This window comes from Macaca mulatta, chromosome 1 (genome assembly GCF_049350105.2).
Source record: "Macaca mulatta isolate MMU2019108-1 chromosome 1, T2T-MMU8v2.0, whole genome shotgun sequence".
NCBI classification, from domain to species: Eukaryota; Metazoa; Chordata; class Mammalia; order Primates; family Cercopithecidae; genus Macaca; species Macaca mulatta.
The window spans coordinates 175,962,876-175,979,045 of NC_133406.1; the positions used below are offsets into that span (position 1 = coordinate 175,962,876).

At 40.4% G+C, this 16,170-nt stretch overlaps 1 protein-coding gene across 4 annotated transcripts in view; it reads right to left on the bottom strand.

Moving 5' to 3' along the window:
• CACHD1 (cache domain containing 1) overlaps positions 1 to 16,170 on the bottom strand; it is a 226,820-nt gene that overhangs the window by 14,072 nt on the left and 196,578 nt on the right. For all 4 annotated transcript variants that reach the window (XM_028832884.2, XM_015141703.3, XM_077954745.1 and 1 more), the window contains 10 exons: positions 15,248 to 15,390; positions 14,414 to 14,595; positions 13,232 to 13,342; positions 7,718 to 7,840; positions 6,197 to 6,296; positions 5,990 to 6,106; positions 3,860 to 4,020; positions 3,440 to 3,526; positions 2,435 to 2,551; positions 831 to 982 (listed from right to left, as the gene is read on the bottom strand). In XM_028832884.2, coding sequence (XP_028688717.1) covers positions 831 to 982; positions 2,435 to 2,551; positions 3,440 to 3,526; positions 3,860 to 4,020; positions 5,990 to 6,106; positions 6,197 to 6,296; positions 7,718 to 7,840; positions 13,232 to 13,342; positions 14,414 to 14,595; positions 15,248 to 15,390 — 1,293 coding nt within the window. The remainder of the gene's footprint in view (positions 1 to 830; positions 983 to 2,434; positions 2,552 to 3,439; positions 3,527 to 3,859; positions 4,021 to 5,989; positions 6,107 to 6,196; positions 6,297 to 7,717; positions 7,841 to 13,231; positions 13,343 to 14,413; positions 14,596 to 15,247; positions 15,391 to 16,170) is intronic.

The window sequence follows — 16,170 nt, forward strand, 5'->3', positions numbered from 1 at the left end:
TGTGCTTTCCAGATAGGAAACTGCAGGTGAGCATATAAAGTGATGTCTCGGAGCCAAGTCACTTTCACGTATGCACCCTCACCTAGTTCAGTAGTAACATACAAGCTCAAAATCCTTCCTCACATATGAGCTTTTCTTCTATACAGGCTGATGTAAGTGATGTTAAAAATCAAGGTATTAACTACGGATTTAAATATTTGACTCTACTGCCATCTAAGAATTAGGTGCTAATTCTGGAAAGACTGAAAATAATCTCAGGTGAGCGATATAATCTTGGCAGTATTTCTGAGGTCTTGGAGACTGATCCCGGGGGCTCTCCACCCCATGGTGTCCCTGTTCTTCATCCTAAGTTGTCCCAGCTACACTGGGTAGCTCTGGCTTCTGTTGACTCTGTTGACTCCAAGGCCCCAAATACTGATTTGTAGCTATAAGACTTCACCTTGCAAAAGTTGTGAGTGAAGGTTTCAGCAGGCACTAGACATACAGTGGTCACCCCGTACATGGCCCTGTGCTTCTGCCAGCTGGCGTGCATAGCCAAACAGACTCCAGAGTTCGGCCATGCAGAAACCAGGCCTGACAGTTCTTAGAACAAGCTTTATGGGAAGGAATTCCAGGCTTGCAAAATTTGGCAGGACAGATGGCCACTCACTCTCTCTGCACAGAATATTTAGCCAGTTCTGAAGGTAATTATCTGCCTTGGTTTTGTAACTAAAGACTACCAGCAAAGGAATCAGGGAAGTTGGGGAGAGGATTATTTTAAGATGTCCTAGTATATAGGCAAGAAATTGTATATTCAAGAATCAAATTGTTGGGGTATCCAACAAACATACCTATTGCTCCCATGTCATCAACGTAGGGACTTTTGGCTCCCACAATCCCCCCGAAGCATTCTTTCTGGGGAGCACAGTAGGATTTGTCCAGGTGAGTCTTTCCATCACTGTCCACCATGCACCATTCACAATCCAGCACCCCAAAACAGTCCCTGCCAGAAAGACAACACTTAGTCTTCTATAAAGCAGGGGACAGCGCTTAAGCGTGGGCATCAGACAGTTCTCAGACTCTCCATTACTTACTAGTGCTGTGAATTTCTTAAGCTTTAGTTTCCTTCCCTTATAAAATGAGAATAGCAATAGACTGCCAGGGGAATAACTGTTTTATGCCTCTTAACAGCTTGGAAAGGAGAGAAATAAAACTGCTGTCTGTGAATTAAACAATGACATCCACACATCATAGGGCTATTCAAAATCATCTTACAAGACCAAACAGAAATGACCCCAATGTTTGTCAGACTCTGGCCTAACATCCCCCAAGTGTGGGGTCATTTAAAAAAATAAAAAGAAAGTCCAATAAGTTTGGAAATACTTGGCCAGTTACCACAGGTTTCCTCACTGCCACTTTCTCAGAGCCTTTAGTGTATTACATGCATTGTGACTGTCTCAAGAGAATATATGCAGTGTCAGCGTTTCCTAAACCTAATTGACTTGGGGCTACTGTGTAACATTCCAAATTAATCAGTTTGATGCCACAATTCCTTTGCTAAAATACACACCCAAATTAGAGTAAGCTATTCATCGAAACACTGTTTAATAAAATGGCAACCTACAGCTACAATAAGCTAATAACCAACTTCCCTTCACTTAGTCTACCACAGCCACTATTTCCATAATGTCTAGTCCCAAACTCCTAATCCCACCTGAGGAGTTGGGGGAGAGTGGGGAACATCTAGTTTTTAGTTCCCAAAACTATCATGAAGCAGATGTGTTTCCTAAGAAAGGAAAATAAATGATCTCCAAAATATCACACCTAGAGCCTTGACCACCGGGCTCTGCTTCTGGACCTCACAGGTTCCTCCTCCCTTGCCCTGCTGCTTCATGCCATGGCCCTCCACTCTTCTTTTATTTCAAGAAAAACTCCCACTCACAGATGAGGCTACTAACATATGGTACCCATGCAAAATAGGGATAATAAGTGGGAACGAGACAACATTTAACCTGGTGGATAAAGGCTTATGGAAATCAGTTTCAGATCTGAAAAACTGATACACCTTTTTAAAACAGGAAGAGTGGGAATAATAATTAGCTGGAAAACCTCTATTCTTTTTTTTTTTTTTTTTTTTTTGAGACGGAGTCTCGCGCTGTCACCCAGGCTGGAGTGCAGTGGCCGGATCTCAGCTCACTGCAAGCTCCGCCTCCCGGGTTCACGCCATTCTCCTGCCTCAGCCTCCCGAGTAGCTGGGACTACAGGCGTCCGCCACCTCGGCCGGCTAGTTTTTTTGTATTTTTTAGTAGAGACGGGGTTTCACCGTGTTAACCAGGATGGTCTCGATCTCCTGACCTCGTGATCCGCCTGTCTTGGCCTCCCAAAGTGTTGGGATTACAGGCTTGAGCCACTGCGCCCGGCCGAAAACCTCTATTCTTTACTAGATTCTGCTTACCCGCTTTCCAGCCTCTGACTGCACCTGCTGTTGACACACTGGTGAAGAGCATCTTGCAGGCCAGGGTCAATAGCTGTGTATGTCACCGGCTCCTGGTGGACCTCGCAGCTTGGGTTTCTGTGCAGGAGGTAAGTCTGGAGGTTAAGAACACCACTGCCCACATTCCAAACTCATGCTCCTGGTCCTTAAAGCAGTCAGACAGATTTGGGCTTGAATCCTGGCTTTGCCACTTAGTGTAACCTTGGATCAATTACTTAACAACACTGAGCTTCAATTTATTTACCTTCATGTACAAAAGAAATAATACAAATAGCCTAGGCAACATGATGAGACCTTGTCTCTATAAAAAGTACTATTACAACAACAAAATTTAGACAGGCTTGGGAATCACACGCCTATAGTCCCAGCTACAAGGGATATAGAAAGGTGGGAGGATTGCTTGAGCTTTGGAGGTAGAGGTTGCAGTGAGCCATGATTGCGCCACTGCACTCCATCCTAAGCAACAGAGCGAGACCATGTCTCAACAAACAAAAATACACGTACAATACAAACATACTTGACGCTCTTAATTTCTAGAGAAGGGGTTTATCACAATTTATTTTCCTGGTGTTAAAATCTGTCACTGATATAAATAAATAATGCTGTTATTATGTGTGAACACATCATACGTATGTGAAAAACACTTGCATATTTATCACAGGGTTAATTAAAACACTAAGTAACTTAATATACATAAAGTACTCAACACATGGTAGACACTTAGTAAATGCTTGAAACATTCTCACATTTTTTTGTATGTAGCACATACACTGAATACTTTTACAGCAGTTAAATTTAAACCTCAAAACAGACAGCATTTTATGGCACTACTGAGCTTGAATTCTGGCTCACTGAACAGTTCCATCATTAGAATGAATCATCTTTATATGCCCTAACTCAAAACAAATCTATAAGAGACTCACAGTATTACATATGTATTATTATTATTATTATTATTTATTTTACCGGTTCTCTGCATTGGTGAGGTTGCCAGTGCACTCATTGACCTCTAGAGGGCACTCACAAGGACATTCACATTCGTTTTGTTCCATTCTGAAGAGCAAAAAGAAAGTTACTATGCAGAAGGACAATGGCAAACTATGTTGTACATGTACTGGGGAAGCAAAATAATGAAGCTCTGAGCTAGTTTAAAAGGATAGTAAAAAGGAATTTACAGCCAAAGGTTAAATACATAAATGGCCTTAATCCATTGTTCTTTGGACAAGGATGCTGCAAACGGCACAGCTCTAAGTGCCTTTGTAATTGTGACTTTTCTTCAGGACACACACCAGCACTTTCTGTTTATTTTGCACTTCAAAATTCCTGACATCAGTTGAAATATTAAACAGCGTGGTGAACACAGAATATGACCCACTGCATTTTTACCGGTGACAGTTGAGACAGAGCCGGTCCACCATGCTGCAGGCACAGAAGGCAAGAGAGTCGCAGGTTTCATTGACAATGCCAACAAACGCATTGGTTCCTGGGATCCTTGCTAGTCTGTATTTGGAACAGTGGCTGCCATGCACAAGGTTCGTCAAATCCCCCTACAGAACAATCAAGGTGTCAGAAATGACAGACAGCAATGCAAAGACTCAGCCCTACTTTGGTGAAAACAGCTCTTCAACTACCCCATGGAAAGTAGCTTAAAACAAAATGTTTCCGATTACAAAAGTCACTGTTAAAAAATATATAGTCACTGTGAAAAATTTAGAAAATAAAAATTATTCATAATCAGAGATAACTCCCATTGAACGGCTGTGTATATACTATGTATTCTTTTATCTGTGCTTACACAAATATAAATTTCATAGCTGTTATTAAAATCTGCTTTTTCTTAACATATAATAGTATACCAGGAAAATGAATACTTCAAGAAGCAATAGTTTGAAGCAATACTTCAAAAAGACAATTTTCAGGGAAGGAATAGTTAAAATTTATTCACATGCAAACCTAATTAACCATAAATCATGCATTTCCCTTTTTTTGGGTGATGAACTTTTTCCTTTTAGAATAATAAAATTATTTAAAAATCAAACCTCTCTAAGAGGCAAATTTCTGCTTCTAGAATATTTAAATAATCCAACTAAATCAAGTATCCCTTTTCTTCACTCCATAAAAATAAAATGTGATGGCAAGTTTCTTGAACTGTCAATTTTGTTTACCATATTACAAAATCAAAGATTCCAAAGTGGTATTGTAGAGTTGCGTGTAATCATTTTTCCGCATGTATTGCGTGTAATCATTTTTCCGCATGTATGTCAGATACACTAGGCAAATTATTTCACCTCAAGCTTGTTTCCATGCCATTCATCCTGTACAGATGCTTGGTGAGGATGAGCTTAGTTCTGAGAATCATAGCATTGAATGGGTTTTTAGAGGTCTACATGAATTTCTCACTGTCTGGAGAAATTCCCACCTCTAGAATATAAGCAGTATCACAATCTTGGAGTCCTGACAGCCCCAGTACTCAGGAATGCTCTAATTCCATTTGGGAATAACTTCAGCTATTAAATTATTCAAATGTGCCTTCTGAGAAGTATCTACCTGAGTATCCTGGCATTGTGTGCTGAAGACTCCAGAAACCATTGCATAAATGACAGAAGATACACAAAATAAGTCAGACTTTCCCATGACAACCTTACTTGGCAGTCTCATTTGTCAATGTCTCCTTTAAAGAGAGTGCTTCTCAAAATGGTATGGGGTCTGAACAGGATAATAATGACTTCCCTTGCTTTGAACACACTATTCTATTAACATATTCATTTTTTAAACTACTCTTTTCCACCAGATAATTGCTTTCTGCAATAGAGTTTTTGAGACTCAGTTTAGGATTTTTAATTTAACCCAGTACATTTTAAAAATTAATTACACACTTTATGACTGACATAAATGCCTATTCTAAATAAAAAACCTACTTCCTGTAAGTAGCTTTTTGAATGTTCTATCATTCCCCATTTAGCTTTCTCCCAAGTAGGATTATTTATAAATTAATGAGAATGTCCTTAAGATCTTTAACCATAACCAGGTAAATTTGCAGCAACTCAAATTATACCGAATACTCTAAGCTAATAAAAGACATTATTTTCAGATGATTTATATGAGAGTTCCCATCTCATAGGGCAAATGATCAAGAACTGACCTAACTTGGCCTTGGGAATTTAAGGAGACCTAGTGATCCCTAGAAGACAGGAAGAGAGAAACACATGGTGCCACATATATTTATACAAGAGTGTGGGAACCAACTTCAGCAGATATTTCAAAGGGTTTAGATTGGGTAAGTCTTTAAACAAACAAAACCAAAACAAAATACCAACTGTGAGACCTTAAAACATTCACTTTTCTACTCTGAGCTTTATATCTCCCAATCACCAAACTGGGAACTGGAACTAAGGTCCTGTCTCCTCCTGTCATTCTGTAATTCGGAGGCAATGAAACAGACATTAGCCATGATTCCAGTTCATGTTCCATAATGGGATGGAAAAATGAGAGTATTAAGGAATCAGATCAACTTACCGCAAGGCTGGTGTTGAATTTATAAAACCTCTGGACCGTTCTGTCACTGAAGCTGTTGCACAGGTTTTTCTTTACAAAGTTGGGGTGGTTGAGGATATCATTTGCTACCAGGGGCTCCTACCAAGGACAAAGAGAACAGAAGACATACGCCATGTAGCGAGCTGCAGATGGTTGGAGAACTGAGCTGCTCAGCTTTGTGACAAATACCTTGTGGGTGATGTGCTGCTGCTCCACAGGTGCATGTCCTTTAGGATCGATGAGAGTTGGGTGCGCCACCAGATAACCCCTGTCCTCCATTATGAAGCACCTGTACCAAAACAAGTCATGCCCCTCATTCATGTCAGCTGTCCTTTTTTAAACGTATCCAGAGAGCATTTATCTTGCTAGCCCTGAAACAAACTGCATTTATCCCAGGTTCTCAATAAATACTCATTGGAAAAACGAAGGTAAGCCGGCAGGCAGGTAGACGGGTATATGATTTTTGAAGTTGTGGGTCACTTACATACATAGTTTATACAGAATGTGCCCACACAGCCCAAGTAAGATGGACTCAGACCTTTTGCAAAGATATATGAATGGGAAGTTTGTTCTTTTTTCCAGGGAAGCAGATCCTAAAGGAAGTAGACTTGAGTACTTCTACCTACAGATTTGAAGTAAAGCATATAATTTCTTCTTTCAATAATAAATACACATAAAATAACAACATGCAGGTGATGTATAAAAATATACAGTAGTCCTTCTCCCTTATCTGTGGAAGATATGTTCCAAGACCCCAATGGATGCCTGAAAGTGCCGATAGTACCGAACCTTATATATATGGTTTTTTTCCCTATATATATTTACCTATGATAGTTCAATTTATAAATTAGGCCCAGTAAGAGATTAATAACATTAGCTAATAATAAAATAGAACAATTATAACAGTAATAAAAGTTATATGAATGTGGTCTGTCTCTATAAAAATATCTTATTGTATTATGCTGTGGTTCTGAACCCTCACAAAGCGAGACCAAAGATAAGAGGGGGACTACTATATTTGATCTACATTTGATAGAAACAATAAATGAAGCTAGAACTGCTTTAATCAAGACTATATTTTGCTTTATTTTACTTTACATTAGTGATATCAATTTGCCAGGAATTCTGCATTTCCCCATAAGGGCCAATGACACGAAGCGTGAACCATGAGATGGAACTAAGAAATCTATTTTTAAAAGCAGCCTGCATTCAATCAAGGGAATGCCCTTGCTTTGATCAGACATGTTCTTTTGAAATCCAGAGGCAGAGACTTTTGGTTCCATGGTCTCTTTCTGGGGAAATGTAAAAGGAACAGTCTAAGCAGCTGAAAATGTCACAAAGACTTTGGTTTAATGACAAAGTTAACATCAAAAGTCCTACCCAAGAGTCCCTTCTGGTCTTTCTAGTACCAAAGATATGGGAAGCCTCTAATTACTGACTTCCAGGGAAACGAGCTTTTGGTGCATTCCATGCTACAGTTACTTTTCTTGTTGTGTGCTGAATCTGTCTGTTTAAATAATAAACAGTATGTATCTCAGAAAAACGAAAGAAGAGAAAAAGAACAAAAACTTTCTTAACAGAACACCCAGGCCATGAATTCAATTTCTAGTCCTGACCATAGCTATGCTGTTCCCATTGAACTAGAGATACCTGACATCTATTTTTAAATTTCTGCAGCTAGAAAGGAAATAGCATCCCTAAAGCGCTTACCTTATTTTGTTGCCACCATCTTGGTTACAGACTGGTAACAGGTCCATCAGAACTTTGTAGAAGTATCTGAGTGTGAAGTCAATGCCCATCACAGCCACAGTATGCCCAGAAGACAGCTGTGTACTTTATATGAAAAAGATCAATGAGAACAATAGGCATGGCTTATTTAAAGATAAAAGTTATGTTCAGTCCCAGGGACATTGTTTGGTATTAGAAATACCTTCCCACTGTTCCTCCCTACTTCTCCCACCTACAAAAATGATCAACTAAGTGACTGATTTAACACAACATGGAAATTTTATGAGAAAAAAATTTGAGACTTAATGTAGGACTGTCTAAATAAGAGTGGCCCAAAACCTGAGCAGCTGTGAAATACGATGTTCAGAGAGTGGCTCGACTGACAAAAATATGGGTGCAGAGGCATCAGGAGGGAGGCTGGATGCATGACTACTACGGCTACTTGCAACAAACCTCTAGATAAAAAAAATTCCCCTTGCACCCTTATTATTTACTTCATTTTTTAGATAAGAAAACTGAGGTCTCACAAAGGTTAACTGACTGGTGTAAGGTCATACAAAACTTAGGAGTAACAATGGCTAGCCTAGTTTTCTTTCCCCAACATTAAGGTTGACTCTACTCAGAGCACAGCTCATATCCTAGAACAAGACTGTCCTGCTCCATAGGCCAGTGCTTTCTCCATTCCACCCTGCTACTCTCAACAGCCAAGGAAGAGAAAATTGGGCAGTAAAACACAGCGCTAACTTGTTTGGCTCTGGAATCAGCAGATCTGAAGTCAAATCTTGGCCCTGTTGGTTTCTATACATGTGGCTTATGGAATGCTGTTTCACCTTTCTAAGCTTCAGTTTTCTCATCTGAAAATGGTACCTATTTATAAGGCTGTCATTGGAATTAAATGAGATGGTGTATTTACAGTGAACACCTAAAAAAAAGAAGCTAAGTTAAAGAAAACTAAACAGTGAAGTTGAACCCTCAGGCAAGGGTTAACAATAAAGTTATTACTCTTTCAGAGAAAATGTACTTCAATAAATTGCTGGGTGTGTCAGAAGTGTGAACTTCTCACTTGGAACCTTAGCTCTTTTTAATCTATGCTCATGGCTAACTGGGAGGGCATGTGCTACCTGACTAACGAACTCCCCACACTCTTATGGCTGAGAATCTGCAGTTTACCCAACATAGGACTTTCTAAGAGCCTACCATTTAGCATCACCCACCTGCCTAATCTCTTTATAAAGAAAATATCCAAAGAAAAATCACAAAAATTATAATTGTTTCTCATAGCAATCTTACAAGGCATTATAATTTCCAGAGAACTGAAGCTTGGGGAAATTAGGTATTTGGCCAAGGTCATACAGTGAATAACTAGTAGAAGCAGAAATGTATTTATTATTTTTGTAAGAGATGGGATCTTGCTATATTGCCCAGGCTAGATTCAAGCTCCTGGGGGCTCAAATGATCCTCCTGCCCCAGTCTCAAGTAGCTGGGACTACAGAAACACAACAATGGGCCAGTGGAAGCAGGGATTTAAACTTAGTGTCTTCAACTCCAAAGCACATACCATGAAGTTAAACTGCCTTCTTAGATCTGCAGAGCATTCAAGAGTTTCCAAGCAACTTTACACTATTTAACTATCCATGAAAAAGCCATAAAGGAATCATAGTTCCCATTTTATAAATACAAGATTAAGCTTACAATGGCAAAAACACATAAGATAGGTCAGATCACCTTTTATTTATGGTATAGAGACCAGTACCCACAACTGGCTCTTTCTACAACACTACAGCTACCTCGGTGAAAAATAGCACTTAGGTGTTTTGGTATAAGGTAATTTTATTTCTAAACTTCTCTTGTATAACTGCCATCTGCTTCAAAATGATAAACATGCTAAGGCAACAGCATGTATATTGCCTATGTAAGTCTAGGATTCATATTTTCACCTGCATTTCAGATGGGTACACTGTTACCATAGCAACTCATAAAGATACTGGAAAAAAGAAATCACACCAAATCTACATGTCTAAGTACAACAGACCAGACTGTTTGCAATACTTCCATGAGATTTTCACAGCCAAAGACACATCTAACCCGTCCTTTACTCAACGATTGTACTTCATCTCTAGCAGCACCACCCTTCTCCAAAGAATGCAAACCCAGATTCTCAGGGCACTAAAAATCTATGTGAAAGAATCACAAGAAAGCTTACTATGAGTAACTGATAAGTGAGTGTTGAATTAGAAAATGCCTCTAATTCTCAGCCAAACCACTGAAAATTGAGTGCATGGGACCGCTTCATGACAAGCTGAATATTAGCTTAGGCTTTCTCTTCTGACCTGCTAAAATGTCAGAAGTTTAAAGCAAAAATAGCATGATGAAAATAACTGTCATTTATTTGGGACTCGACCTTTTAAGTACAGTAGTAAGCATTTGACATGTATCATCTCTAATTCTCATCCTATCAGTTCAATGCAGGTATTACGGCCTCTGTTTTACATATGAGGTCAAAGAGATCACAAAACATTATTATAAAAGTGCTTAACATTTATTGAGCCCTTACCAGATACCAGGCACTGTTCTAGGAGATTGACATATATTATTTAATTTAATCTTTAAAAATAATCATTTGAGGTAGGCTCTAATATCTCACTTTCTTAAGTGGGGAAACAAAGGCGAAAAGAAATTTGTTTATAGTCATGCAAACAGTAAACGGAAAATCTACTTTTTGGGAGTAGAACCATATGTTAGGAGGGATGAAGTTCTCAAGCTGGCACCCAAGGCCAACATCATTAGTAATCATTTGAAAAAAACCTTTGCAAAGCCTATCTATCCACGTATCCATCAAAGTCACAGTTGCTCTGCTTGAGCACCATAAGAGGTAGTTGACTTGCATTTTAAACTCTGTTGATTGAAAAATACACAGCTCTAAATAGTAAAATCACACTCTGCTAAGCAAAATATCCAAACAACCAGGTGCATGGGATTTCATATTATGCAGGGCAAGAGCAGACACTTATTCTGGGGAATATACTCGCTCACCAAGTGACTCAGGAGGCAGAATCCAGGATTTCAACTGTCGTTTCTTGCTCTTATTATATTCTAGTTAAACTTGTGTAGGTTCAACCCATGATGTAAAAGTAACCAAATGAGGGATTTGAACCTGGGTTTTTCTGTTGCCCAGGTTGGAGTGCAGTGGCACATTCTTGGCTCACTGCAACCTCTGCCTCCCAGGTTCAAGTGAGTCTCGTGCCTCAGCCTCCAGAGTAGCTGGGATTATAAGCATGTGCCACTGCATGTGGCTGAACCTGGGTTTTTCTTTTTTCTTAATTTTTTTATTTTTATTTTTTGAGATGGAGTCTCACTCTGTCGCCCAGGCTGGAGTGCAGTGGCACGATCTCGGCTCCCTGTAACCTTCACCTCCCGGGTTCAAGCGATTCTCCTGCCTCAGTTTCCTAAGTAGCTAGGATTACAGGCACGCACCTCCATGCCTAGCTAATTTTTGTATTTTTAGTAAAGATGGGGTTTCACCATGTTGGTCAGTCTGGTCTTGAACTCCTGACCTCATGATCTGCTCACCTCGGCCTCCCAGTGTGCTGGGATTACAGGCGTGAGCCACCACACCTGGCCTGAACCTGGGTTTTTCTAACTTGAAAGTCCATCATATTTCCAAGTTGTGATTCACTTGGACCAACATGATAAATATTTGTAAACAAACCAAATCAAAATTCTTCCACCCATTTGAATCCCAACAAAAGTATGTAAACATGCATACACAAGCATGAACATCTGCCCCTGCCCTTGCCCTCCTGAACAAAAATAATACATCTAGATAGAAAAGCAAATGGCTCTTGATAATAAGCTGCCAGGTGAGGGGAGCCAGCTGGGTCAACCAAAGACTAAGACACACCTGGGTTTTGATTCCCTGTACTGTAACAACGTCTTTAAGAGCCCAGTTCTGGCCCATTTCATTGTAATCAAAGACCAAGGTGACTGTGGTCCCCTCAAAAGAAACAGCCTTTGTTTACTTTTTCTCAACCCATTAGAATATATGGGAGGGATGACAAATCACTGTATTTAGACATCAGTAGGCGTGTGCTTCACACATGGTCTGTTAATGAAAACACCGAGGGATGTGTTCTAAGTAAGTGTTTACTTGTTTGCATATGAAATCTTATATGATGGGAGAAGCTGACAAGAGTCAGACAGATACCATACCCTACAAAGGAGTCAACATTTGGCTGGCTGCAGGGCCCCGTTTTCCACAGAGACACAGGCCATGATACTGAAATTCCACACCTACGGCCTCCCAATTCTTGCTCCCAATGAACTTCCGTTAGAGGAATTTTACTGAATGTCAATCATTTGACGTAATGAGCACCAGTGAAAAGCATGAACTTAAGCAAGAAAATCTGCCTCCTATAAATGTTAAGGCATCATTACAGGTACCAGTCAAAATATGGTCTTTCTTGGTTGCTAGGAAAAAATAGCTATTTGTATAATGAAGGGATTAAAACAATGTGTGTGACTTGCCTCCCCACCAAACATTTCACTGACATCTGGAGCTTAAATACTGAAACCTTAAAAGCAGGAAACATAAAGCACTCTAAATAGATTTACAGTGATATTGATATAACATTCTGGGAAAATCAATTTTCAAAAAGCCTTTTAATTTTTCAAGAGATAGTTTCAAGGACAATTATTTTTTTAAAGAAGAAAACCAAATAAACAACTTATTTAAAATTCTAAAGAATTAGACTCAAATACAAGAGGCAATAAGTTTGATGTCTTGGTACTTTTTCTCTTTTTTTTTTTTTTTGAGACAGGATCTCATACTGTCACCCAGGCTAGAGTGCAGCCTCGAACTCTGGGGGCTCAAGCAAGCCTCCAGCCTCAGCCTCCTGAGTTACTAGGAATACAAGTATGCCCCATCATGCCTGATTAATTATTTTATTTTTTGTAGAGCCAGGGTCTCGCTATGTTGCCCAGGCTGGTCCGGAACTCCTGGTCTCAAGTGATCCACCCACCTCAGCCTCTCAAGGTGCTGGGATTACAAGTGTGAGCAAATGAACCCAGCCTGTTTTTCTTCATTAACAATCCTCTTTTTCTTGGGAAACACTCTCTGGCAATCATAATTGTCAGGCCTCTATTGATATTTCTTTCACCATTTTAAAGTGGATATCTCTTCAAACTGCTCTTTAGACTCCAACATCTTTTCTTCTTCATAAACATCATCATGGCTGCCAAGAGCAGGGCTAACAGTCTTTCACTGACTCATTTTACATGACAACCTTGTGAGGTAGGTATCATTCCCATTTTACAGACGTCAGGAGACAGCTATGGAATTGAAGGTGACAGAGAGAGAAGATGTTCAAATCCCAGCTTGCCTCACTTTAAAGGTCATGCTTCTGCCTCTAAGCCTTGATGTCAGTACTCTTCTATTCAGAGTTCCAAAACATCCTTGATAGATTTAAGAAATGACTATAAGGTTAATTAAAATATTACCTGGATGAATGAATTGTGTGACTGATTGTCACGACATAACCAGCTCCTCCAACATCTAAATAAGGACCAGTCAAAGAAATCAACCCTGGATTAGCTACTGCATGGAGATACCTAATGGAGACAAAAGAAAGTCATGTTATTTTACAGTATGCACCTCTATTCTGTAAATTTCAAAGAAAAGTGAGCTTGTAAGTCTAAAAATATTTATAATGAATTTCGTTTGGGTTACACTGAAATACAAAAAGATTCTCATCTTTTGTATCTGCTGTAGTATCAACACAAAAAGTAAAGAGAATCTGAAATTCCTTCTTACTTTAAAAAGAGACACTGAACCCAGTATATATCTGGGCATTTACTAAGATCTGTAGTATAGTTTTTTTTTGTTTGTTTGGTTTTTTTTTTTTTTTAACAGGGTCTCATTCTGTCGCCCAGGCTGGAGTGCAGTGGTGTGATCTTGGCTCACTGAAGCCTCAAACTCCTAGGCATAAGAAATCCTCCCACCTCAGCCTTCTGAGTAGCTGGGACTACAGGTGTGTACCACCACATCCAATTAATTTTTGTATTTTTTTTGGTAGAGATGAGGTTTTGCTATGCTACCAGGCTGGTTTTGAACTAGGCTCAAGCAATCCACCTGCCTTGGCCTTCCAAAGTGCTAAGTTTACCAGGTAGAGATGTTTTAGAGACGAGGTAGACTTTCTGTTCTTATGTCCCATTGACTCCCCTGCTATGCTGTAGCACATTGCTAGCTTTTGCTTTTGAAAATTAAAGTCAAAATAAAGTCTAGAAGTAAAAGAATGTTTTTGAATTTGTGTGTTCATTTTTCACAGGTCATACCTAAGCTGTAACTTGACTCCAAAATCATGTGTAGTAAAATGAAGTCTATCCACTAGGGACACATTTTGCATAAGGTAGGAATCAAACAAACCACTGGGAATTAAAATGGCCAAGCATAAAGAATTTCAGGCTCAAAATTTCAATGAAGAGATAAAAACACTGTAGATAGAAAAAGCCCACAAAGCTGTTGTTAATGCTGCACTGAAAACACTATTCAGAAACATTTTTCACCACCACGAAAGTATCTTCTTTAGTTTAATGGCCTGAAGTTGCTTTATTGTAGGTACTTACCATGTCTCTCCAGGATTTGGGGGAGAACCTTTGATAATGGAAGCCCCTAAAACTCACCATTGTCTCCTAGTGGGATCAAATGCTTTGTCCATGAGGGAACCAGGATAAATTCTGAGGACGCCATTGGGCGTTGCTATGTAACGGCGGACAATGTAAGTGTTCAGGCTACTCATTTCCATTTGTGTCATCCATTCATCTGTGACGTGGCTGGTAGCCATTACTTCATTTCTGACAGAGAACTGGGAAACAAAGGAAGACATAGCAGGGATCCTTTAAAACTCACATGAAAAGAGAGTGGGCTGCTGGCAGGGCTTCCCGAAGCTCTGCTGCAGAGAAGCCAAGCCCAATTACTTTTAAAAAATCTTTCCACAGCAGATGGATGCAGCCAAACTTGGTGAAAACAAAAGCTTGCAGAAATACAGTCAGCGGATGCGTGATCACTCAATTGTTCACCCCAGCTAGGCTTTCTGAGTTTAAGAAGAAAAATCCTATAGCGAGTCATTAGTAGACACACATATACACACTAACCCTAAAGCTTTGTTCCTTAAACTTTATATTTATCTCAAGAGACAGCAGGGGCACTTTACTTCTTCCCCTGGGTAAAACAGGGCTGGGAAAGTTTCACTGGTCTCTAAATCACATCCCTGTAACATCACTGGAAACCCCCAGTGCTTCTAAGGCCTGTAACAGATTCTCCACGTGGCCTACGGGGCTTCTTAATCCATCAGAAGGGTCACTGCTGACCAGCCTCCCCTGGGCCACACCCTGCAGCTCTCCAGCTGAGACGCACAGATGCAGAGCTGGGCTTCCTACTTCAAAGGTTCACTGCCAGCACCCCCTGCTGGGCCGGTGGAGGGGGACACCAGAAATGGAGCTCCCACCAGCACTTACTTTAAGGCCTGGGTTAGCAATGAGGCGGGTGTTGTCGCTGAGATAGGCAGTGTAGTGCTCTACCATGCGCTTTGTCTCTGGCTGGCTGAGGTGCTCATAGGGGGAGGAAAAGCTGCCAGCAGACAGCATGACGGTGGGACTTTCTGAAAGAGAAGCAAACAAAGCAGGTCTGAGAATGCAGAGACTCTATCTCATGCTGAACAAAAGCATCGCTCGGGCTCTGCCAATCCGTCAGCTATGGTGGCTTCATATATATATGTATGTGTATATATGTATACACATACATATATATATATATTTTTCAGACAGAGTCTCGCTCTGTCACCCTGGCTGGAGTGCAGTGGCTTGATCTCAGCTCACTGCAAACTCTGCCTCCTGGGCTCCCACCATTCTCCTGCCTCAGCCTCCCGAGTAGCCGGGACTACAGGTGCCCACCACCACGCCCGGCTAATTTTTGTATTTTTAGTAGAGACAGGGTTTCACCACGTTAGCCAGGATGGTCTCGATCTCCTGACCTCGTGATCCGCCCGCCTCGGCCTCCCAAAGTGCTGGGATTACAGGCATGAGCCACCGCTCCCGGTGGCGGCTTAGTATCTTCCACCAGGAAACAAAGAGCCCTGTGCTGAGAAGAGCTAAAAAGGAAAAGGGCCACATTCTCTCCCTTCAGGGAGCTTACGGTCCTAAAAATGAACAGGTAAAGACATGCACCAATAGACACAAGTGCTGGGAGTAGAAATTCTTCAAACTACCTGAGATCCACATATAATATCTATGAGGAATGAGGGGACAGCTTACGACACACATGAAGCCAGTCTGGATTAAAGCCATTTCCTAGCTGTGTGTGTTTCTCTCATTTGCATAGCGGGGAAGATAATAGCAGCAATCTTATAGAAATATGGTGAGAATTCAATGAGTTAATATTT